The sequence below is a fragment of the Vespa mandarinia genome, chromosome 1 (genome assembly GCF_050613455.1).
Source record: "Vespa mandarinia isolate Hongniang chromosome 1, ASM5061345v1, whole genome shotgun sequence".
Classification (NCBI taxonomy): Eukaryota; Metazoa; Arthropoda; class Insecta; order Hymenoptera; family Vespidae; genus Vespa; species Vespa mandarinia.
The window spans coordinates 1050001-1074000 of NC_140810.1; the positions used below are offsets into that span (position 1 = coordinate 1050001).

At 38.1% G+C, this 24000-nt stretch overlaps 1 protein-coding gene across 2 annotated transcripts in view; it reads right to left on the minus strand.

Moving 5' to 3' along the window:
• Positions 1–12768: 12768 nt before the first annotated feature.
• SoxN (SRY-box transcription factor soxNeuro) overlaps positions 12769–24000 on the minus strand; it is a 105399-nt gene continuing 94167 nt past the window's right edge. For both annotated transcript variants that reach the window (XR_004839476.2, XM_035876338.2), the window contains one exon: positions 12769–13592. Coding sequence is in view for 1 of the 2 variants with exons in the window: in XM_035876338.2 (XP_035732231.1) it covers positions 13502–13592 (91 nt within the window). In the remaining variant the exon portion in view is untranslated. The remainder of the gene's footprint in view (positions 13593–24000) is intronic.

Below are 24000 nucleotides of genomic sequence, written 5' to 3' on the forward strand. Positions count from 1 at the left end.
AAAGTGTCCCGCGCGTGGAACCGCTTCTGATTCGATTCGATTCGTTTCACGTGTTGCCGCTTGTGTATGTTCCTGTCAGGTTGCCTGATCAGAATTTGTTCTTTTCCTAATCTCTATCATTTGATCGTTGTTATCTAGCGTGTCATTGTAAACTCGATATCATTGAATCTTCGATATTCAGAAATAAATAGTAATATTTTATTATGATGGAAACATCTTTCCAATTGACAGCCAAATATTCGAATTATATCTGTTATACATATACGCATAGATTATAAGCAATCAGATAAGTATATGTATTACTTATATTATATATGTATATATCCATTTAAAATGATAATGAGGAAAGATTAAATAGGAAATTATTTTTCTACGTAAAGTAAACGTTTTATCTCTTATATTGATATTGATATACGAATTATGTCTACTCAAAGTACCAGTTCATAAGCCATCCTAAAACCAGTAACGCGTAAAGCACTTCTTCGGTAGACCAATCGACGGACCACTTAACGTGAGAGTTTTCTGTTTGACTTCCTTCTGCATTTTGGTGGGCGGTAGTAAAGACGCGTGGGCGAATCCCATAAGCTTCTTCTTCTTCTTCTTCTTCTTCTTCTTCTTCTTCTTCTTCTTCTTCTTCTTCCTCTTCTTCTTCTTGTATACTCTCATCTTCGCTACGTGGAAAGAGAATTAATGCTTTGGATTATGGTTTCATTAAGTTAGATCTTTTAGAACCATCGACTAAACTAATTTTAATTTCTTATTCGTAAATATAGATATCATTTTCAGATATAAGATATTATAACAATAAAATTTGCCTTTAGCATATACATTGACGAGTCGATTCATACGGCTTTAACGAGATTAATCGACGATTTATTATTTAAAGTTGAAATATTACTTCGTTATTGTGTGTATTTTGTCGGTCGGTAAATTTGCAGTGTTACTGTTACCATCGATTGGATCGAACGTCAACAATCCAAAAGCTACGATGTTAAATTATAATTATTAATATCGTTCGATACTATAATAACATTATTAGAGAATATTCGAGTAATTGGCAGTTTACTATTTAAAAGGTTTGTAATATGTACGCGTTACTTCATTATTCATTTCCATTTATATTTTATATTTGTGTATGATGTTAATTAGCTTTCGAAGAAAATATGATGTCCATTTGTTGATAATCAATCTTAGAAATTCTTCCTATCGATAAGAATTAACTGAAGTAAGAAAATTTAACTGAATTGAAAAAGAAAAGAAAAAGAAAAAGTAAATGTAAAAAAAAAAAAAAAAGAAAAAAAAGAAAAAGAGAAGCGTCTCTTACGTCTTTTCCAAAATTTCATTTATCTTTGGAAAACATAAAAAGAAATCGGACGAAATTCGGATTGCTCAAGATTCTCGATATATTTTCTTCTTCTCGTCCGTAACGAAATGCGAACGACGGATCTTTGCTTAAAAAGTCCTCGGGGGAAATGCGACTTGAATTCGTTGAACTCTCGGTTAACTGCAAGTCAAACTTTTAAGATCCATCGACTTGAGAAACGCTCTAAGCAAATCACCCATCGTACCTGTTCTCTTCGTTCGCTCGTTCGTTCGTTCGTTCGTTCGTTTCTTCGTTCGACTTCACGGGATATTTCGAAGATGGGCGTGTCCCAGTCGGTCATTTAACCAGGAAAATAATTAAGAGGACCTTCTCGTCTCTTTTTATTCTTCTCCTGCTTCCTCTCGGTTACTGTACGTGAGATATATATATATATATATTTATATATATATATATAGAGAGAGAGAGAGAGAGAAAGACCACCACGGAATGTGCCACGTGAATTACATTGGAATATTACTCGATAAATTTCACCTTGCTGATTACTCGAAAGGCCTCCAACGTTCTTTCTCTCTTTCTCTCTTCGTTCGCTGTATCTCGATTTCATGTCACCATGAAAAAGATATCGCATGCAACAGTGTCACACGAAACATTTGTTCGATGAATTATACATTACGAATCGATTCCGATCGTTAATTTCATTTTATATATTTTGAAGGGATTATAACGCACTTGTACAGGTTTGCAAAGTTGTAGGCGAGAAAGAGAGAGAGAGAGAGAGAGAGAGAGAGAGAGAGACAGAGAGAAAAAAAAGGAAAGAGAGAGGGACCAGTGTGGACCATCGGAGGCCACCTATGAGGGTCCTCTCTTTTCGTACTTTTTCTTTATCCAACTCACACCAGGCGCCCAGGAATGCGGTCGAAAGGACCTTACTTTCTATTTTACCGTGACATTTATCGATAGTTATTTAAGAATACTGTCACTTATCGAAGATAACGTTTTCGACCTCCGTTTACCTGGCTCCGACCTGCTCGTAATTGCATACCATTTAATAACGCAAGTACGTTTTATATACATACATAAGCATGTATATGTAATCGACTAATTTTTAAGATAGTCGAGGTATCCGTTGAATAATATAAAGGAGAAAAAAAGTAAAAATGTGAATGAGAGAGTGAGAGAGGAACTAAAAATACGAACGTAAATGAGTATTTCTTTCATATAATAATTTTTTATATGTTTTCTTTTTTTCGTTTTTCTTTTTTCTTTTTTTCTTTTTTTTTTCTATTAAATATCGGTCGATTAATTCGTTTGTAATTTTTATTAATTAAATATTTTTATTCTTCGTTATTTGATATTAAATATCGCGTTTAGTAATGGTCAGTTACTTCGTATTTGTCAACACGATTCGATCTCTTCTCGCTGCAAGGCAAGCTGCGTCGAGTGGACAAGATCGAAAGCACCGTGACTGGTGGAGAAAGAACTCCCCATACACAGGGGTGTTTTAGAATCCGAACTAGAGAGGGTGGGAGAGGGTAGCAAACAAGCGGCAGACGTGCTACCCTCCTTGCAATACGACCACTCTTCGTGGCTCCCCGCATTTCATCCTCGAGAGGAATTTGGCCTCAAATTAAAAGATCTCAGGGCGAGCCACGAATGAAATCTCCTTGCAGGAGGGGTGGATACGTTCTCGAACTACGACCTACTATCATCCATACACAGGGTGTCTAAAAACGATGATACTTTTTTCTGTTTCGTACTTATTGACGTCCTTCTCGTCTCGAAGATGCAAACGATCAATATTCAAAAATCATTCCCTCGACAGAATTTTCATTTTCTTTTTCTTTTTTTTTTTCATTTCAAAAATTCTATAAGTATTATCAAAAAAAAAAAAAAAAAAGAAAAAAAGAAAAAGAAAGAAAGAAAATAAATAATACAATATATTATTATATATTATATGTAGTGATGCATGCATAAGAAATATGTAATAAAATATTGTAAGATATGGAAGGACATTGTTATTATATATTTACTTCATCGAGAAAAATAATTTTTCCTATTCGTATAAAAAAAATAATGATAATAATTTAAAATTAATGAAATTGTAAAAAGATAACGTGAATAATTCCTTGAAGAAAAATCTTGGTTTTGAACACCCTTTGGATGAAAGACGCAGCTAAGGGTAGACACGATTATCGGCCTTGCTCACCGGGCTTAATGCTACCAATATCCCAAAATTAAAACGCGCCGTCGTCCTCGCAAATCATTCGCGCAACGACCATACGCTGCGAACAAAAGTAACGAAGCTTGGTGGATGAAAGGGAGACGAGAGAGAAAGAGGAAAGGGGTAGGAGCAGAGAACTGAGGGCCGATCGTCCTCTTATTCCCCGTACGATCCTCCTCGCGACGCGATATTGCGTGCGCTATCACGTAAGATCACTGGACGCGTATCGCTTCTCTTCTCTCCTCTTTTCTATTCTTTTCTTTTCTTTTCTATTCTTTTCTTTTCTTCTCTTCTCTTCTCTTCTCTTCAAGCTTTCCTTTCACCATTGCTTTGCCATTCTCTTACGTTCCTCGAACTGATAATAATTCGCAACCAAGGACAAACTTCAAAATGATGAAATGTATCTATCCATATGGATTAATCTCTACCATATTTATTGTACTATTATTAAACAAAAATAATCAAATGGTACGTAATAAAGTAATTCTATTTTATAGATTTAAAAAGTATTACAAATAATTCATGAAAAATATATATATATATCAGCTACTTCGTTTCATTTTAAAGCTGATGGAGAAAATTATTGTTATTATTCTTCTTCTTATTTTTATTATTATTATTATTATTATTATTATTATTATTATTATTATTATTATTATTATTATTATTGGTCACCATAAAAAAGAAAATATAAAAACATTCAAATCATAGCCATCATCGTAGCAACGAAGTCAGAAGTGAAATAATAGAATTTCGTAAGGGGTCGACGCGAAACCTCTTCTCGACCCTTCGCGGTGCTCGCGAAGAGTGCCTAAGAATTTCAATCTGCGGTCACAAGAAGGGTGCCACCGACGCCGACACGAAAGGGGAACGACCCCCCTGTTTTGTACATCTCTTTGGGGCTGGACGTGATTTCGCAGTCGTTATTCGCCCAGGGAAAGATCAATTTAAAAAATGATCCTTCTTTGCGGCTATGAAATCGATTATGTTCCTGGTACTACATTCTTGAAATTCTTAACTACTCTAAATACCACACAGTTTGAAAGAGAGAGAGAGAGAGAGAGAGAGAGAGAGAGAGATTTTTCGTTGATTTATTACTCCTTTAATACAATAAAACGCAATATTTCTTTTTTCTGTTCTTTTTCTTCTTTCATAACATAAGAAGATATGAAAAAAAAAAAAAAAAAAAAAAAAAAATAAAGAATATATTTATCGAGCAGAACTGAAGATCTGACGAATGTACCTTACGTTTTTCATATACAATAATATAACAACAAAATTATTATCCTATATCGTATCAATTAATTTTGATATAATTTCAAACAATGTAAGCCAATAGCACGTTCATCGCACGTATTCCATTTACTCTTTTCAAATTCTTACAAATCGTAGTACCAGCTTATAGTAATTTCGATGGATTTTCAAAAATAGAAACTTTCTGCATACTTTCTTTTCTATGGAAATAAGCTCTACCATTCTTTGGGTTCGGTAAAACGAAGTGGACGTTCGATGTCGTTGAAACACACACACACACACACACACACAGAAAAAGAGAGAGAGAGAGAGAGAGAGAGAAAGAGACAAAGAAAAAGATAGAACGATTCATTTGAAAGGATAGGGAGAGAATCCTGGGAAAATAGGAAAGCGTAGGAAGGAAGGAAGGAACGTCGGTGTTGGTCAAAACGATAGGGGCTATCGGTGCCGACCAACTGGCCTGTTGCACGTTGACAAGCTGCATTTGCGTTGCGGCACTTCCCTACGGCCGCGGACCGACTTTCGAATCCGTCCATTGAAACGCTTCGAGCGCGTGTAAAGTCGATAGCGCCTGCCGCCAATTAGAAAGAGCTTCTGTCTCCGTATCGTTCGAAAAACAGGCTGCTTCATTTCATACGACGAATTTCATCGAGAAATTTAACATGCGAAAGTCATAACGATCTTTAGCATTATTCGCGTACATATATATATATATACATATATATATATACACACACATATATATATATACATATAATAATTTATTTAGATTTAATATTTATTTATAAGAGTAAAACATGCGATAAGAAATTAATAATTGATAAATTGCTAAATTTTAAATAGAATTTAATTTCAAAAATACTATGGAACTATATTATGGAACTTTAATAATACTGTTTTAATATTTAGTATATATTTAATAAAATTGTTGATGTTATTAAAAAGAGAAAGAAGTATAGTTTATTGCGCAATTAAACGATTAAACTTGATCTCCTTTGACTGGACAATTCAAGAAGATAAATTCTTAAGGAATATCGAGAAAAATATATATATACGTATGTGTATGTACATATGTATCTATGTACATATATATATATATATATAAATATATAGCGGTAGCCAGTATAAAATATACAATACTACTACCTGGAAGCTCAAAAGCGAGTTTTGCGACTCCCTAAATAATTCGAATCGCATTGCCGAGGGCTGAAAATCGCGTGACCGTCCGTTCACCACCGAATTCTCAGCCGGTGCAAAAGTAACGATTGCACTGTAGACATTCGCGTGTCACGAAAGTGCTTCTATTTAACCACGACATCCTTTCACACGTGAGTAAACAAATAGGCAAACAAAGAGTAGGTATCGAACTAAGAGAGAAAGAGAAAGAGAGAGATGGTTACAACGGTTTCTCTTTTACTCTTGATTCGCCAAAACGAAATTTCGTTCGAAAAGAGCAAAGAACTTCTTTTCGTTGTTTTCCGACGTTTGGTCGCGACTAAAAGTTAAGAAAAAAGAATGGAAGAACTTGCGAAGAAGGAGAAGGAGACGAAGAAGAAGAAGAAGAAGAAGAAGAAGAAGAAGAAGAAGAAGAAAAAAAGGAGATTGCTCCCTTTTGCCGGCCTGATTTTACACAAGCTCGTTTTCTCTCTTTCTCTTTTTCTTTCTCCCTTTTTCTCTCGCTCTCTCTCTCTCTCTCTCTTTCTCTGTTAACAGTAGAGTCAGTAGATGTGCGGCTGTGAGGCGATCTACCTTAATTAATGAATTTATCGGAAACTCTTGCGAGCCGACGTTGGCATGCTGCTCTCTTGGCTACCCTCCTTCTCTTTCTGTCTCTATTTCTCTCTCTCTCTCTCTCTCTCTCTCTCTTTATATCTATCTTTCTCTCTTTGGCCCGTAGGGTAGACACAGCCTCCAACGAGGATTCAGAGGATGAGTGAATGTGGTGCTCGGCGTAGTCCGAAACGAAGCCGTCGACTCGCTCCGTCACTCCCCGCCATTTTAATTTCCCCAAGAAACTTTCTAATTACCAACTTTTCTGATTAATCACAGTAATTAATTAGTAGCACACCGCGGACGAAGGGAAAATGGGAGCTGACTCGTAACGTAGACTTCCTCTCTCTCTCTCTCTCTCTCTCTCCTTCCTTTTTTTTCCTTCTTCCATTCGCCCTTCCACGTTCGTTCTTCCACGAGCGGTGGAAGAGGGTGAAATCTTTCTCTTAGCATCGACGCCATTTTCTTTTTAGGTTCGTTGATTCCTTCACGGAATAATCGCCTGTCGACTCGATCGAATACGATATTCCTTTTAAAGTGATCGAACTCGACTTTCACCGCACGATCGACGAACGTTCTAACATGATTCACGTTACTCGCAACTTCCGTTCAAGCTGGTAATTAATTTCCCTTATCGTTCAAGTTCTGCCAGTTCGCGTTATAATTTTAGTAACCAGGTACGTGTAAAACTTTTCGAGCGAGACGACGCCGCCGTCAGCTATTTTCCTTTCGTTCTCGTTACTTCCTTTTGATTTTCTTTCGCAAATTAATTGGATAAAAGCATTGAGATAGAGAACGAACGGATCGTTGGTTTAAATATTAAACGAAATTCCCTTGCCGATGTCAATCTTGAAAAACGTGTTTCGTAAAATAGATATATGAAAGAAAGAAGGTAACGACGTAAGATCGTAGAACCGATATGCAATTTGAGAGCCCTTCGGACATTTTCTCACCTTTTTTACATAAGTGTTCCTTCTAATAAGATGTTTTGATCAGCCTACCCGTCGGGGCTTCGCACCTCGTGATCTGCCCGAGTTAACTTCCAACTGTTCGTTCTAGCCAGGTAGCCCGTGACTATGCATCTCCGCTAGTTCTACAGCGCATTTCATAAACGACAGAATTGAAATGAAATCTATGATCCAACGATCATATAAATGATCCTTAAAAAGTTTCATTTTCGAGTATCTCAAAAGAAAAATATATTCTCGCGATACGTTTTCATTGATTGTGACGTAGATATTATCTCTGATCATGAAATGGAAAAAAAAAAATCAATGATAAATATTAAAGAGAATTTCAAATATTTGTTTTCGATTGCACGCACCTGTATTATTCGAAACTGTCGAGAAGCCACACCTGTGCGGCCGATACCTGTATATCTCGAGTTCCGTGACTGGTTCTAATTCGGAAATTGCTGGTTTCCTAACAGTCGTAATGGTCTTTGAGTCTATTCCGATCTTATGGTTTACCTTCCTCCGTGATCTAATATTTTTCACGCTGAACGATGGCACCTCACGAAAAATCTCCCGATCGAATAGTAATTAACACTTGTAAATCTTTATCGATAATCGTCAATGATCTACTTTAATACGTTTGTATATATCCATTATATAAATCGTACGAACGATATTCGTAGATCGTATCTTAAAAAATTAGAGAAAGAAGAGAGAAAGAAGAAAGAAAGAAGAAAGAAAGAAAGAAGGAAATGAAAAAAAAGAAGCGAGAGAGAAAGAGACAGAGAGAGAGAGAGAGAGAGAGAGAGAGAGAGAAAGACTTTAAATTCGCAAATTACAGGTTTCCACAAAAACGCGAACGTTATCTTACTTCTGGAAACATTCAATTTTCAGATTAGGTAATTCTTTTTTTCTTTCTTTCTTTCTGATTTTGTTTTTTCTTCTTTTTTCTTTTTTTTTCTTTTCTTTCTTCTTTTTCTTTCTTCGTATATCGAACACAGTGGGTAAACATCAAAGATAATAAAAAAAAACGAAGTATCCTTTAGAAAATATTATCGTGCCTCGTGTGCTTTCGTCGATATCGATCGAATGTCCTAAAACATTTCAAAGAGAAAAAGAGATAAAGATATCCACGTGAGTTAGTTAAGGTGAGAAAATCGTTCATTTCCAATTTCGATTTAATCAAACGTCGTTATCGTATCCCTTTAATTTAATCGTGTTTTGAATCGTTATAGGAATTTAACGATAACGATATCGTTTCGTCGCTATCGATCTCTCAAGGATTCCGAGAAGCTGCGTTCACCTTTACGTTCACCAGTTGTAAAGATGACGTTCGAGATATCGAGCGTTCAGGCGGTGCCGCCGCCGCCGCCGTCGCCGCCGCCGCCGCCGCCGCCGCCGCCGCCGCCGCCGCCGTTGCGATCGTTTCGTGCCTTCGAATCGTGCGCTCGTGGTCTGACAGCCGGCACCGTCATTACACGATGACTCGGCGATGGTGAGTCGAACGAAGACGCGTAGGAGAAAAGAGGAAGAGACATGGTCCGATATCTTTCTTCTTTTTCTTTTTCTTTATCTCTCTCACTCTATCTCCAACACAACCCTCTCTCATCGATCGTTCCACGAACGAATCGAAAACGCGCGAAGGAGTAGTGTAAGTCGCCAGCTTTCGCAAGCCGACGTTCCCGATCTCTAACGCGAGAGGATCATGATCCTTTTGTCCGTGATCGACACGTAAAAACGATCCTCGAGTATGGATCGAACGGCTGTTTCTGACCCGTAACAAAGTCGCTTTGCTTTCGATTCCCCTTGACAATATCGTCTATATTATCGTTCCTTTTTCGATCCTTCACTCACTCACCTGTTATTTTCATCGACATTTTCGTGTTATTTAAGCGAAGAGAGATTAGATTTAATACAAACGAATAGTTATATTTATCTTTTTTTCTTTTTCTTTTTTTTTTTTTTTTTTTTTATTTCCAACTTTTTTGTTCATTAACTTTATTTATATCAAATGTTTTCAAACATCGGGAATATTTATTATTTTCAGACTTGATAAGATATTTATTAAATAGAAAAAAAGGAAAAAGAAACGAACAGACCTACATACACCTAGATATCGTATCGAGATTCGTAAAATATGTATAGAATATTGGTCGTTAGTCTTTTAACTTAGTCTACTAATCACTCTTAATCGAGATGATAGAAAGAGGAAGAGGTAAAGGTGGTAGTAATGGAGGCCGACTCGAAGGATCACTTCTCGCGGCCGCAATCGAGGCGCAACACCTTCGTCAGCCTGGTGTTGAACTTCCGCACGGCCGCCGACACCCACTCGAGAACGTTCCGATCGCTTTTTGCCACGCGAAGCGTTCCTAATTTAATCGGAGGCGTGCCCGAGGAACCGATCTTGCTATTTATGTCCACGCGGGCCCCTATTGTCCTCGCGTCATCGACGCTATTCGATCGTCTCGCTTTGTTATATAAGGTGGGCCAATATTCGTCGTCGTGATAATCACAAAAAGGCTTTGATATTTTATTTATTTACTTATTTATTTATTTATTCCTTTTTCCATTTTCGTCAAAATAAAATTGAAATCTATCTCAGTAAAAGAAAAAAAAAAAAAAGAAAAAATAATTGAACTAGGCCAATAAAACGTTATCGATCATAGATCAATTTTACACGAGTTATCTTTTAAAATGAGAGAAAGAAGAGGAAGAAGAAAAAATTGTACGACTTTTGATAAACAAAAAAATTTCAATTTAATATTTAATTTAATTACGAATTCTAAAGCATCAATCATCGGAAAGATCCTCGATGGGGGACTGAAAACGAAGCCAGGAAGGTGTCTCGTCCGACGAGATTGAGTTTTCGGAACGGAAGGGTGTAAAGAGGAAAAGAGAAAGAGAGAAAGAGAGAAAGAGAGAGAGAGAGAGAGAGAGAGAGAGAGAGAGAGGGGACAGTCACCATAATGCGTGTGATCAAAGCGACCGGCACTCGGTGATGTCTCTCGCTGGCATCGCCTCACCTTTAATAAAGCTATCTCGCATCTCTAATATCTTCTGCTGTATCGGTTAAGAGCGAAATCGCGAGAACGACAGAAAGAGAGAGAGAAAGAGAGAGAGGAGGGGGAAGAGGGAGGGAGAGAGAGAGAGAGAGAGAGAGAGAGAGAGAGAGAGAGAGAGAGAGATCGTGACTCTCTTTGCCAGAGTTCCAACGCCTCTCTACAACGAGGCCTTGTTCGCCGAGAGAAAAGAAGACACCTTGGCTGACGCATTCACGTATATTATATACATACACACACATATACACGAATACCTTTTGGAGTATCTCGATTCGAGCAGAGAGGCTCGCTCCGTCCGTCTACTTCTCTTTTTCTCGTTTCTCTCATTCTCTCATTCTCTTTTCATATAAACTTCTCTCTTTCTTTACTCGGATAGCCGACGTAAACCTGAGCGAGTTAATACACTTACCGATGGTTATCGACGAGCCCACGTCAATTAAGCAATTATCGGCACCTCCATGCTCCAGAGCGTTTCGGGGATCTAAACTGTTGTGTTGACTCACCTTCTCTCACTTACTTCTCGGCCAAGTGTTGTTGTTAGTCTCTTTCTTTTTTTTATTTTTTTTTCTTTTTTTTTTTTTTTTTTTCTTTTTTTTTTTTTTTTTTTTTAAGAACCAATTCCTTTTTAACGAGGACCTATCACGGATCGAAAGTCATTCGATTTTGAAAAGCACTTTCAGCCGCCTTCAAATAATCATTACCTTATCGTATAATAATTTCATTATTAAAACGTGGCTTCATAATTTTGTTTTCTTAAAATATTGAAATATTGAAAGGAGAAACAAATGTAGCGTAAAATGAAAATATGTAATCGCTTGTACGAATAATCTTGTTTGACTTCGATGTTCCATCAAATTTTGATATATAATACCCGTGTTCGTTATTTACGTAATTATTGGCTCGTGTCAAGCGTGTGACGAGAGTCCAATCCATCGTCTTTCGCGTATCTTCGTCGTATAACCCTTGCACGGTGTATCGCATGCACGACACGCGTGTAGCAATTTACTAGCTCGATAGACTAGATCTAAAAGATAAAGGGGAGAAGGGAAACGGCTGGTGAGAAAATGATACGCCGATTAACGATGATCTCTTGATTTTACAAGGAAAATCTTCAAATTGTATATTATAGACAGATCTTGTGGTATTCTTGTTTGTAATTATAAATAATAAATTCATTGTTTTTTTTTTGTTTTTTTTTTCTGGTTTTTTTTTTGTTTTTTTTCTTGTTTTTTTTTGTTTTTTTCTTGTTTTTTTTTTTCTTTTTTTTGTTTTTTTTTTTTAATTTCATAACCTTTCTTATCAACGTTAGGATTATCGTTTTACATGTTTACGTTTTACATGTTTATTATCAGAACGAATCCGATGCTTTTGAAAGTTTCATAATGAAAGAATTAATTCTCGATTATGATACAAATGTAGGGAAATATTCGTAGTAACAACAAAAGCTCGTCTATTGTTATCTTTGCACGGCCTTTATTGCGATCATACGTGCGAATTGTTGAACGAGACACGTGAACGTGTTATTTCGCATGAAAGGTAAAAATTTACTTATGTTCGTTCGCTCCTAGTTGAATCCTTTCTTTAACTCATATTATAGATCGAATAAACATGTTTCTTGATGTTGATCGTTACGTTCGCCGACTATTTTCGTTTATATCCATGCTGTTACAAGATCGATTCCTCGGGTTCTCCTCTCACTCACGGGAATCTTTTATGTAACACACCTTATCGCGTAGCTCGTTCATTTAAATCGATCTCCTCCTTCGTGTAAAATCGATACTCCCTTATCACCTACCATTTATCTCGAGAGATCGGCTTACAACGAAACGTTTCACGATAAATCAACGAGCATGTACTACTAATCTTACTACATTAATATTTTACTTAATAATAATAAATCTATATCAATTGTAAGACAGTCGTGTCGATCGCTAGGCCGAGGATATTATAACTCGGTTTGGTAATAATCAAACGTAATAATTAAAATATGTGTCGCATCACTCGCAGCGATTATCACGAATAATTTATTTACAGAAGAAATATACATGTTAACACGAAGACGCTATAATGTGTGTTTCTGTGTTTTCATAATGGGTGGTTGTGAACGCATACATACATACATACATGCATACATATATATATATATATATATATATATATGTATATATATATATATATGTATGCATGTCTATATGTGTCTTTTTCGGTCTTCTCGGAATGGTCGCATCGCTCTTCGATATGCAAAGGATTCTTCTTTCGCGAGTGAAGGAGCTCGAGGAAGAAAAAAATAAAAAGAAAAGAAAAATAAAGGAAAAAAAGGATGGAAAGAAAATCTGAGTTGGCTCCTTAACGTATGTACATACGTCATGCGATGATTTATAACGAAGCGCGCGAACGGTTACCCGAGACTCGCGCGACCCTCTCATTCACTCTACGTACTTCTCTCTCTCTCTCTCTCTCTCTTATTCTCTCATACACTCTCTGTTTCATTCTCTCTCTCTCTCTCTCTCTTTCACACTTTTAATCTAACAAAAAGAAAAAAAGAAGAAAAAAAAGAAAAAAGATTCCGTCATAAACGCCGCATGAATAATTCAACGAGTTCCTCCTCTTCACGGCAGATACGATAATGATAAGCGATGCTCCGTAACGATAATGGTTCGTAATGCTAACCGTAACGGTGATAATAACAAGGACTTTCTCGCCTATCATAAACGAGGAAGTATCGACTTATTGCACACCGATATTTACATCGTTTAATATATAATCTATTAAACCGAATCACCCGAGTTACGTTATACATCGTATATACGTTAATCATATCGTTTGTTTCGTCAAATGCACGCACACGCACACGCACACACACGCACGCACCCACACCACCCACACCACTTCCATCTTTCTAATACTCGTCGAAATTATCTTAATCGTTAACGAAGTATCTCCTAGACGAAGTCGATCTGGCACTATAATAGTCCACGGGCATCCTGTATGTTTCCTCCGGGCATTGATACCTGTAACAAAGAAAAGAACAAACAAAATATCCGATTAATTTACGAATAACAATGAACGAAGAGAAATATATTATAAATTTAGAAATTGGGAAATTATTAATGAACAATGATATTTAGGCACGAACGAATAAATAATTATATAATAAGGGAAAATGATTATTAAACGTATTCTATGACTTTATCTTTAAAGATAAAAAAGAGTTTACTCATATGGTCTCATTTCGTGAGAAGAAAAAAAATTTCTTTAAGAAAGGGACAAAGTGAGGGATATTCGCAATGGTGGTTAGCGGTAGCGCGTCATCAGGAAGAAGTACATTGCTGTAGGTAGGCCCTCTGTCCTTAGCGAGGAAAGTGGTAGGTACTCTCTCTCTCTCTCTCTCTCTTTCCCTGGTAGAAACGGCCACCGTCGGTGGACGTTTAACATATGAGCGGCTACCAGTGTTATTAATGCGACGGTAGCGTCGTGCTCGGTATCTTCTTCCGAGCCCACGTACGTTGTTGCTTGCGAGAAAGTAAGAGAGAGAGAGAAGGAGAGAGAGAGAGAGAGAGAGAGGCAAGGGCCACCCGCGGCTCCTTCCTCTCAGAAGCTTGCTCCCGCGCGCGCGTTGTCAAGAGAGAAAGAGAGAGAGAGAGAGAGAGAGAGAGAGAGAGAGAGAAAAGGACGAAGGGAAGTGGAAACGGGCCCTTCTTCTCTCGAAAGGAGGACTCGAATCGGGCCCATCGACTCCGAGAGACGTAACACGACACTCGGAAAGCGCGGCACGATCTCGCGCGAGCCGACAGCTTTGGACCCATCCTTCGTAACAGGAGTTATGTCTTCCTGCCTTTACGTCGTCTAATTAATATGTGTTTAACCTGGAATGCGACCCTACGACGAATACCTAACTCGTCTGTCTTTTCACTCCTTTTTTTTTCTCTTTCTTTTTTTTTCCTTTTTTTTCTTTTTTTTTTTTTCTTTTTTTCTTTTACCCCCAGATTCTCCATGATAATCTGGTTCTTACGTTCCACATACATAAATAGTACACTATCTCTCCTATCTTCATCGACTTTTTTTTTCTCTCTCTCTTAAACATTATATAGAATTTGACTTTATATCTTCTTAGGATTGTGATACGAATGTGAGGGTTTTCGAATGTTTCGTCTTTTTTCATGTTTCGAATAATTCTCAATTTATCGGGATGATTGTTAAGTACACGTCCTTTGAACCTTTCGAACGTTGCTTGCCGGATCGTCGACTGTCAAAAATTCATCGTGGGTGTGCCCACCTGTTCTGTTCTTTTCTCTTCCACGAAAGAGAGAAAAAGATGTAAGGGAAGGAGGAGAGAGAAAAGAGAGAGAGAGAGAGAGAGAGAGAGAGAAAGAGAAAGAAAGAGAGACAGAATGGACACCGAGGTAGAACCGAAGGATCGGAGAGAAGCAAATATCTCTGCTGGTCGGTCAGACATTAGGAGTTCTCCGGGGTCCGGGGGATTATAAATCCTTAATACAGATCGGCACGCGATGCCCGGCTCGTTAAGGTGATACATGGCCGACTCTGGTGTCCCGGGGTGTACGGTAGCCGGTATCCGCGCGTATTCGTACGTACTACTCGTGCGTGTTCGTCTACGGGAGTGACTACACCCACACGCTTGCCAAGCCACCGGGTAATAATGAGAGATCGGACGATACGGCTCGATATTAATTGTGCGCATCGAGTGTGCCGTTGCTGTTGCTGTTGCAGTTGCAGTTGCCGTTGCTCTCTCTCTCTCTCTCTCTCTCTCTCTCTCTCTCTTTCACTCTCTCTACCTCTTCCTCTTCGTTTCCAAGACCATGCCGTGAAAACCGACTGCTACCGGCTTACACCGATCCTTCGATGCGATACGTCGCGATATACGATACAGGAACGATCGTGATTCTGATCCGGAGATCTTTCTTTCTACCAACTTCCCTCACTCCCTCCCACTCTTTCTTCTTTCTATTGGGAACACAGAATCTCTACCATTCCGATGAAGGAGAGAAAAAGAAAGAAAGAGAGAGAAAGAGAGAGAGAGACTCAAGAAGATCCTAAGCTTTTCGTTTTTACTTGATCGGAATCAATGTCTCTCTCTCTTTCTCTCTCTCTCTCTCTCCGGGTATCCGTTTTCTACCTTTCTCATTCAGTTACCAATGAATCCCTCACTCAATCGGCTTAATCGTTTACATTAACGAATCCTTTTCTACTCGCGAGGTATTTCTTTCGATGAGTCGAAAGTCAGTGCGCTATCGTCAAGTACAACGTGATACTTCTTAAGAAAGGTAAAAAGGGAAAAGACTTAGCGAAAAAAAAGGGAGAGAGGAAAAGAAGAAAAAACAAAAAAGAAATTAAAGGGAAACAAAAGAAGATAGGACTATCTTATGTTGGAGCGGTGGAGATAGAAGAGTAAAAAGAGAAAGAGAGAGAGAGAGAGAGAAAGGAAGGGAAAAAGGGATAGGGAAAAAGGGGGGAAAAAAGGAAATCGAGATAGACGCGAAGACAAGGGGAATCACCAATCCTGGCTCGTCCTTTCGTCGGTGATTACGAGGAGTGGACAGATTGAGATGGTCCTAGGTCTCCTCCTCCTCTTCCTCCTCCTCTTCCCTTTTTCGTCCTTTCTGTCGAGCGGTGTTTCCGCGACTCTTTCTCTCTTTCTCCCTCTCTCTCTCTCTCTCTCTCTTTTTCTTTTTCTCCAACTCACTCTCGAGTCATCTCATTCCCTCTTCCATCGACGAGGACGAAGAGCCACTTTGAAGATACGATCTCGAAACAAATTACGAGTCCTGCTCCCGCCGTTTTCTCCTCTTTCGCAGCTGGATTAAAATAATCGTGGCCCGTTAGCGGTCCAAGTCCGTATCGTCTTCCCTTCCTTTTCCTTTTCTTTTTTTTTTTTTTTTTTATTACCCCTCTCCCCCTCCATTTTCATTTTTTTATATTTTTTTTTTATTTTTTTCTTTTTCTTTTTATTTTTTTTTTTTTTATCGTTTCTTCCTTTTTCTTTTTTTCTTCTTACATTTTTCCTTCCCTTCCCAATCCTTCCTGAGAATCACAACTTGAATGAATCGAGATATACCAGTGGCGTATATAAATGAACTGGTAAATGATAACTTTAGATTGGAATGCCGTATAACTACAAATGTTCGCGTCTAATGAGCGAAATAAAAATTATGCAAATCGTGTTCTTAAGTTAATACCCCATTGATTTCAGTCACCTCGAGATATAATTTATAATAATATTAGTTACATTGATTACAAGTTTCGATTTGCTTTAATGAAATCATTACGGCAGGTACGATAACGAAGTCGATTTAAATTGGACCTCGACGATCGGTAAAGCGGAAAAAAATCAATCTCTTCGATAATATTTTTACGTAAAATAATATATATATATATATATACCTGTATACATATACGTAATTATGTACGTAGTACGTAATTACGTAAATATATAGAATAAGATGATGGAGAAGATCGGACGATATTTTGCCTTTTTATTTTTTTCTTCCTTTCACGCGATAAGAAGTAGAAACGTTCTTTAATCCACGACGATTCCTGAAACTCGAAAAATAAGAGAGAGAGAGAGAGAGAGAGAGACGAAAATGTGTTCGAACGTAAGTAGAATACGTATGTACGTAGTATATATATACACATAGGATATATAGTGGGTGCAGAGACAGGACGTTTCGTTCTTGGATGGTCCATCGTTCTTCTCGATCCGGATTACGGTAACACCTGCCCATCCGCAATTTTATCATCCTCCGTCCCGGAAGGATTTCAATTTTCTTCTCCCTATGGTCTTGCCGCCTCTTCGTTTTCTCTTTCTCTCTCTCTCTCTCTCTCTCTCTCTCTATCTCTTTCTATCCCGTGGCTCTTCTTTCTACTTGCGATACTCTTACTACTTGCTTTTTTCTACCCGTCCTGGGACTCAATCTGTGTCTCATCGTGGATTATTGGGATTTCGTGAGGATGAGGATGGAAGGACATGGCTGGCTGGCTGGCTGGCTGGTTGGTTGGTTGGTTGGTTGGTTGGTTGGTTGGCTGGCTGACTGACTGGCTGGCTGGTTTGCTTGCTTGCTTGCTTACTTGCTTGCTTGCTAGATGTCTGGTTGGCTGGCTGGCTGGCTGACTGGCTTTCCTGTCTGAGCCAAGAAAATCGTTCTACGGAGAAAGACTGCCGACGAAAACGAGACTTTAATTCTTTCTCCTCGTAAAGCCTCGACTTCATTTAGAAACGAAATAAGGATCAGTGGATCCTACTGTACTATCGTCGTCTTTATGTCGTTTTTATTTCCACGATAAAACGTTTTTCTTCGTGAAAAATACTGTCGTTACTTCGGGGTTCCCGTTTAATTCTCTCATACTTTCATCCCACTAAATAGAAACGATATAAGATAAAAATTATCGGCAATGTCCTTTGTCAGTCTAACTTTTCCTTTGCCCTTAAATTTTTATTAAATTTTTTTATTCCAAAGATCGACTTACGATAATAATTACCCGAAACAAGAAAGAAAATAATCCTTACACGAAACATAATTGCCATAAGAAGCTTGAATATTCCATGGAAAGAGAGAAAGAGAGAAAGGGAGAGAGAGAAAAAGAGAAAGAGGGGGAGAGAGAGAGAGAGAGAGAAAGAGAAACGATCGATTGCGTTAGAACTTGAAACATCAAAGGGACCCCTTCGATTCAACGTAGCAGCTTCTGCCAACATTACCATGGATAAAATAACCACCATACCGGCGGCGCTTTTATCCATCCTCCTTCATTCCTTTTTTCCTTCATAATTCCTCGCGTATCTTTCTTGTTTTTTCTTTCTTTTTTTTTTCTTTTTTTCGCGATTCGCATCGACGTACGAAATCGATACGCGATGATTAATTTTCAATCGGGGCTTAATTACGCTGCCCAGGCTAAGCCCGATAGAAGAGACGTCCTAGAACGGTGAAAGGGCGGTCTACGTCACGAAATAGAAAGAGAAAAGCCAGAGAAAAGAGCCGAGGAAGGGAAGAGAGAAAGAGAAAGAGAAAGATAGATAAAAAGAGGAAGAGAGCCCTTCCTACGGTTCTCGAATAAAAGGACCTCCTGTCGATGGAAGAGGATTGCGTCGAAGGACGAGAGGAGTGGTATGGTCCTCGAGGCAGAACGACGATTGCCAGGAACACGTGATTAGATGGTCCCTCCCTCTCTTCCCGTTCTGTTCTTCAGATTGGTCAACTCAACCATGCGTCGTCGCAGGGAAACGTAAAAAATGCAATCGGCTCTTACCGTAATGAAAAAGAGAATCGACCCCGGGTAATTCGAAGAGGCTCTAGCAAATGTGAACGCGCTCGCGCGCACGATTCTATCTCTTTTCTGAGAGAAAGAGAGAGAGAGAGAGAGAGAGAGAGAGAGACTCTCTCTCTACTATGAAATCGTTGCGATCCCATTCGTCGGCGTCGGCCTTTGACGATGATGATACGTAGTAGATCGTAGTAGTCGATGCAATTGCCGAGAAACGAGATTAACTCTACTCGTATGGTGAAAAGAAAAAAAAAAAAAAAGAGAAGTGGAGGATTAGTGGGGGGAAAAATTGTCCCATTAAATTTTCATCATCGACGGATTTATATATAAATATAGATCGTGACGTTTCATCTGTTAATGAATTTTTATTAACGAAAATTGATAAATATGATTGTCAATCAAAGAGTAAAATTATTTCAATGTCGATTATCGATATAATGACGACAAAGAATAATGAGAGATTAATTTTTAACCCAAGGAATCTCGTAATGGATGCTTGAAGAAATCGTGAATGAGTAAGTATCTTCGGAGAAAGAGTAAGGGTATAATTTGGAATGAGATAACGTCCCGCTAAGTAAGGGGGAAGAAAGGGAAGGGGAGAGAAAACCGGGAAGACAAGATTTCGCGACATCGAGGCAAGGAACTCGTAATTCTCCTGATTCATGAGACTTCTTATGCCGTGTGGCCAAAATAATTCACCCTAATGCCGCTTCTAACTGCCTCTGTCTCTGGCGCACGATTGTTTATTGCGAAAAAGGGGTCTCTTTAATACACATCGTCGCTTCTAGAATTCTCACCTCGACTGAAGAAACAGAGAGAAAAAAAGAAATAAAGACAGACGGAGAGAGAGAGAGAGAGAGAGAGAGAGAGAGAGAGAGAAAGAAAAAGAGAAAGAGAAAGAGAAACGTTTTGGCACGAGAACGAAGAATTCATCCCTTACGAATAGCTTTTTTTTTAAATTCATCTTCCTATACGAGACATCTTCTTCACTCATATCACTTTTCTTTCTTTTTCCTTTTTCTTTTTCTTTTTCTTTTTTTTTTTTTTCTTTTTTTCTTTTTTTTACTTTACTCTTATTATCTGATAAAAGTAATTCTTTCATTAAAAATTGTAGCCTTGTTCGTATAAATTTGTAAATTACTAATTCTTTCAATATTTTCTATAAATTTTAATTATTCGAATTATTCCATACAATACATAATTTCGATTATCTCTAATTCTAATCGATCAAAAGATATTATCAAATATTCTCATTTCATTTTCACATATTCATTTTATTTCCTCTTATGTCCTCCCCCTTCAACGAACGTCGTAATTCATATTTTATTATAATAAATTTTCACGAGAATTGGAAAAGTTCTCGAAATTGAACGAAGAAAAATTTTTATTGGGATATTATAGTAAGCAAATATCTATTGCAAAACCGTCGAATTGACGTACGAGCGAGATGTATTAATTAGCGTCCGGAGAAAATTACGATCGAGAATATAGTCGGGCACGCCGCAGGGTTGAAATCGTTAGCGGAGGGTCGTCTCGCGATTTTGATTTAGCCCCGGCGGCCTCCACGTCAATTCTAATTGCATTTGACAGTAATTTGGCAAGGGAGAGAGAAATCTGATTGACGGGCCCGCCGTACTGGCGACGTTCGTTTCCCTTGCCCACCTCTCCCCTCCTCATCCCCATCTCTCCAGTTCAACCTCCTCGTCACCTACTCCTCCTCAATCCTCCCTCACCTCTTCTTCCTTCCTTTTCAGCATACTCCCATTTTTTTTCTCGTCCCTAAACAATTTTTTCTTTTCATTTACGATCGACAATTTTGTTTACGATATAGATATTCTTGAAGTGCATGTAATAGTAAAGGGATAACGTGTGTTTAGAAACATGCGCATACATTGCTCCGATAAGTTTGTGAGAGCTATCGAATATCGTCAGTTGAGGCCAACATGCTTTGTCGGTAAACCAAAGCATGGTACAAGTAATATCGATGTTAATTAAGTCACGAATAGATTGTAACCGTGTAACGAGACCCGAAACAAGGGTTTGGAGAATGAAAAAAAGGTATATATATATATATATATATATATATATATATATATATATATATATATACATGGTTGATCGTTTTACAAGAAATTTTAATGAGATCGAACGATATATATATATATATATATATATATATATATTCGTGACCGTACAATCCCTTCGGGCTATATTTCGAAATTCTTATTGATACACAATCTGGCGTATGACCGGTTAGATAAATGAAATGAGTTTGAAAATTATTTTACCTTAAGAAAATAATTCTATCTGTCTAATCTCTTTGTAAAAAAGAAGAAAGGAAAAAAAAAAGAAAAAGGAAAAAAGGAAGTTCTCGTTCAATTATAAAATATACATCGAGATTATTTTCTATGAAGGTTAAATATGTTATCATATAAAAGTATCAATATCGAAGAAAATATTTTAAATGATTTTACTAGTTGTATTAATTATATATTAATCTTAGATAAGTAAAAAAAAGGTAAAAGTAGATAAGTATGAAACATCGACGAAGTTGCGTGCGTGCAAAGAGAATCTACACTCTGAGGCGATGTGATAGGACGATATAAAGTTACGAGCTGCAAAGTGGCAGAACGATCCGGTGTACAGCGGCATTGTAATCGGCGAATTAATTAAGCCATTAAGCAGCGGCAGTGGCGGCGTCGGCGCACGCCTGTTAATCGTCAGATCGCTAATTATGCTAAGCGAACGAGATGTACCGTCGACGTATGGCATGTGCAGGTGAATGCAGTGTGTTACGAGGTCGTATAGCACGTGCTGCATCATCGATCCATATACGAAGAAAGGAGTTGCCTCGAAGTGGGGTTAGGGCTGATGATACTGTGTTGATTGATACGTGAGCTCACGACAGAGAGAGAGAGAGAGAGAGAGAGAGAGAGAGAGAGAGAATTTTTCCAACCAATCCTCTTTTCATTTTATTTACAACCAAATTAAAATATCATTCAAATCATTCATTTCAATTATACTCTCGTAATATTAATTTACTTAATTATTATCTGATAATTTTGATATAACGACGTATATTTTAAAATGAAAGAAAGAATAAATAGAAATCGATTATATATCCTACTTTCTAATAAGCTTGCAAGCTCCATTAAAAGCCACTTACGCATAAAGAAATATTGTGAATCCACTCTGCGCTGTGGCATCCTCCTTGTCTACCGATTCTCGATAAAAAAAAAAAAAGAAAAAAAGAAAAAAAGAAAAAAAGAAAAAAAAACAGGAAGAAAGAAAGAAAGAAACAAAAAAGAAAGAAAGAAAGAAAGAAAGAAAGAAAGAAAGAAAGAAAGAAAAGGTAAGACTCCCTCTCATCGTGTTTTACCCTCTTCCGTCTAGCTCGAAGAAGAGAAATTTACAACGACGAGAGAAAGAGAGAGAGAGGGAAAAAAACGGAGAAGGAGGAGGAGGAGGAGGTAAAAATCGTCGAGAAAAGAAATTACTTTCTCTTTTGTATTTCGGTATCTCGCGCGCGAGTTTTACCTTCTGGATAAGGCACAGTGTAAGAGAAAGAGAGAGAGATAGATAGATAGATAGATAGATAGATAGAGAGAGAGAGAGAGAGAGAGAGAGAGAGAGAGAGAGAGAGAAAGAGAGAAAAGGGAGAGAGTGAGAAAGAAAAGAAAGACAGGGCAAAGGGAGGAGTAGAAGAAGGAAGAAATGGAAGAGCAGAATACGGCCGGTCGACGAGGAGGTAGGTAGGAGATAGTGAAGAGGAGGAAGAGGAGAAGGAGGAGTGGGAGGAGTAGGAGGAGGAGGAGAAACGAGGGTGGGTTTATCTCGCTCATCCTCATTAAAACCCTCCCAAGCCAGCCGCTTCTTCCTGCGGAACCTCGCTCCTCTTTCTCCACGCTTCTTCTTTCTCTCTTCCTTCGGCACGAATCCGCCCCTTGGTCGGCACACAACCGACGACGCAGCGGCCTTTACGATTGCGCGCGCGTACTCTTGCGAAAGAGAGAGAGAGAGAGAGAGAGAGAGAGAGAGAGAACTGTAGAGCTGGTATAGGTAGGTAGATATCCCCACCGGCTTGTTGTAGCACGCTCTATTAATTAAAAAAATGGGGACTCCGAGCGAATGGTGGTCAGTAGCGGAGGAGAGATGTGCGGTACACGTTAGCTCACATCGACGCCTTCGTAATTGGGAAGCAACGTTGAAGAGAGAAAGAGAGAAAAAAAAGAGAACGAAAGAGAGAGAAAAAAGTGTGTGTGTGTGTGTGTGTATGTGTGTGGTACCTATACGAAAATATCTTTCTTTTATTTGTATTTTAAATATCATATTTTAAATATTATATTTCAATCGATACTCACGAATATTTCTTCGCTAGTTTATTCTGCTCTGAAGCTTTCCAATAACATATCATTTATTTAGATATATATATATATATATATATATATATATATATATCTTATTTTTATTAGATATATATATATATATATATTTATTAGATAGATATATATATATATATATATATATATATATATATATATATCTTATTTTTCTTTTCTGTTTTATTTTTCTTATATGATTATCCACAAGAGAAGAAAAACTTTATTTACAAGATAAAGTCTTAGATTTTTTCATTTCTCCGTAAACGAAATAAATCGAAAGGGAGAGTTGTTCGATCGTCTTTGGTTCGTCGAACTTACTCTTTAGTTAAATGCTTTTACCGAAGAGAAGGGTGGTGGCTAAAACAAAGGGTTGGTCGCAGCTTCGTGGCGGGTTGGTCGATAGTCTAGTAGGAGCGCCAATCGGCGCTCGAGCGAGAGAGCTCTTCGTCCTTACGATCTGCTGAGATCCAGAGGGAGGAGAGAGCACCACAGAGGGAAAAGAGGGCTCTCTTTCTTTCTCTTTCTCTCTCTCTCTCTCTCTCTCTCTCTCTCTCTCTATCTCTGTCTTTATCCATGGCTTTAAGATTTCGAAAAGGGTTCGCTCGTTTCTGGACCCTCGTGGAAATCGACGAATCTTTCTCTCTCACTCTCTCTCTCTCTCTCTCTCTCTCTCTCTCTCTCTCTCTCTCTTCCGCAAGGGACGATCTCTCCATGGGAACGTGGAAGAAACGAAGGACCCTACTCGATCGCCATCTTTCTT